The sequence below is a fragment of the Chaetura pelagica genome, unplaced genomic scaffold (assembly GCF_000747805.2).
Source record: "Chaetura pelagica isolate M959 unplaced genomic scaffold, ChaPel_1.0 scaffold397, whole genome shotgun sequence".
NCBI lineage: Eukaryota > Metazoa > Chordata > Aves > Apodiformes > Apodidae > Chaetura > Chaetura pelagica.
The window spans coordinates 119,011-119,646 of record NW_009953851.1 but is presented as its reverse complement, the minus strand read 5'-3'; the positions used below and the strand labels follow the sequence as shown (position 1 = coordinate 119,646).

The window sequence follows — 636 nt, the reverse complement described above, 5'->3', positions numbered from 1 at the left end:
CCCCCAGAGGAGCAGCCCGGCGTGACTCAGCCCCCCAGGGAGCTGCTCTGGCTGCACTCTGCCTGCAAGCCTTGAGAAATGCCCAAGTCATCCCTGTCTGTCTGTCTGTCTGTCCCTCTGCCCGTGCCTCGCAGCTCTGGATGGGCACCCACCCCCGGGGCGACGCCGTTATCCGCGATAACCGCATCCCCCAGAAGACCCTGGGCCAGTGGATCGCCGACAACCCCGCCTGCCTGGGTGCCAAGGTGAAGGACAACTTCCAGGGCCACCTGCCCTTCCTCTTCAAGGTGCTCTCCGTCAACACCGCCCTCTCCATCCAGGCACACCCCAACAAGGTAGGGAGCGACGATCCCCCCGAGGTGAGTTGTGGGGGGCAGCCCCAGCTGGCTCCCTCACCCCGAGGAGCTCCCCCAGCCCCTCTCCCCACCCTGCCCAGGAGCTGGCAGCCAAGCTGCACGCCCAGTTCCCCGAGCACTACCCCGACGCCAACCACAAGCCCGAGCTGGCCATCGCTCTCACCCCCTTCGAGGGGCTGTGCGGCTTCCGGCCCGTGCGGGAGATCGTCGCCTTCCTGCAGGGTAAGGAACGGTGCTGGTGGGTAAAGGGCAGCCTTTTGTGTGGGTGAGGGGGGGATGG

The 636-nt window shown here is 67.0% G+C and overlaps 1 protein-coding gene across 1 annotated transcript in view; it reads left to right on the top strand.

Moving 5' to 3' along the window:
* Nucleotides 1–636, top strand: part of MPI (mannose phosphate isomerase) — a 3,024-nt gene that overhangs the window by 1,043 nt on the left and 1,345 nt on the right. The window contains exons 2-3 of the mRNA XM_010001342.1: nucleotides 135–335; nucleotides 437–578. Coding sequence (XP_009999644.1) covers nucleotides 141–335; nucleotides 437–578 — 337 coding nt within the window. The 5' untranslated portion in view covers nucleotides 135–140. The remainder of the gene's footprint in view (nucleotides 1–134; nucleotides 336–436; nucleotides 579–636) is intronic.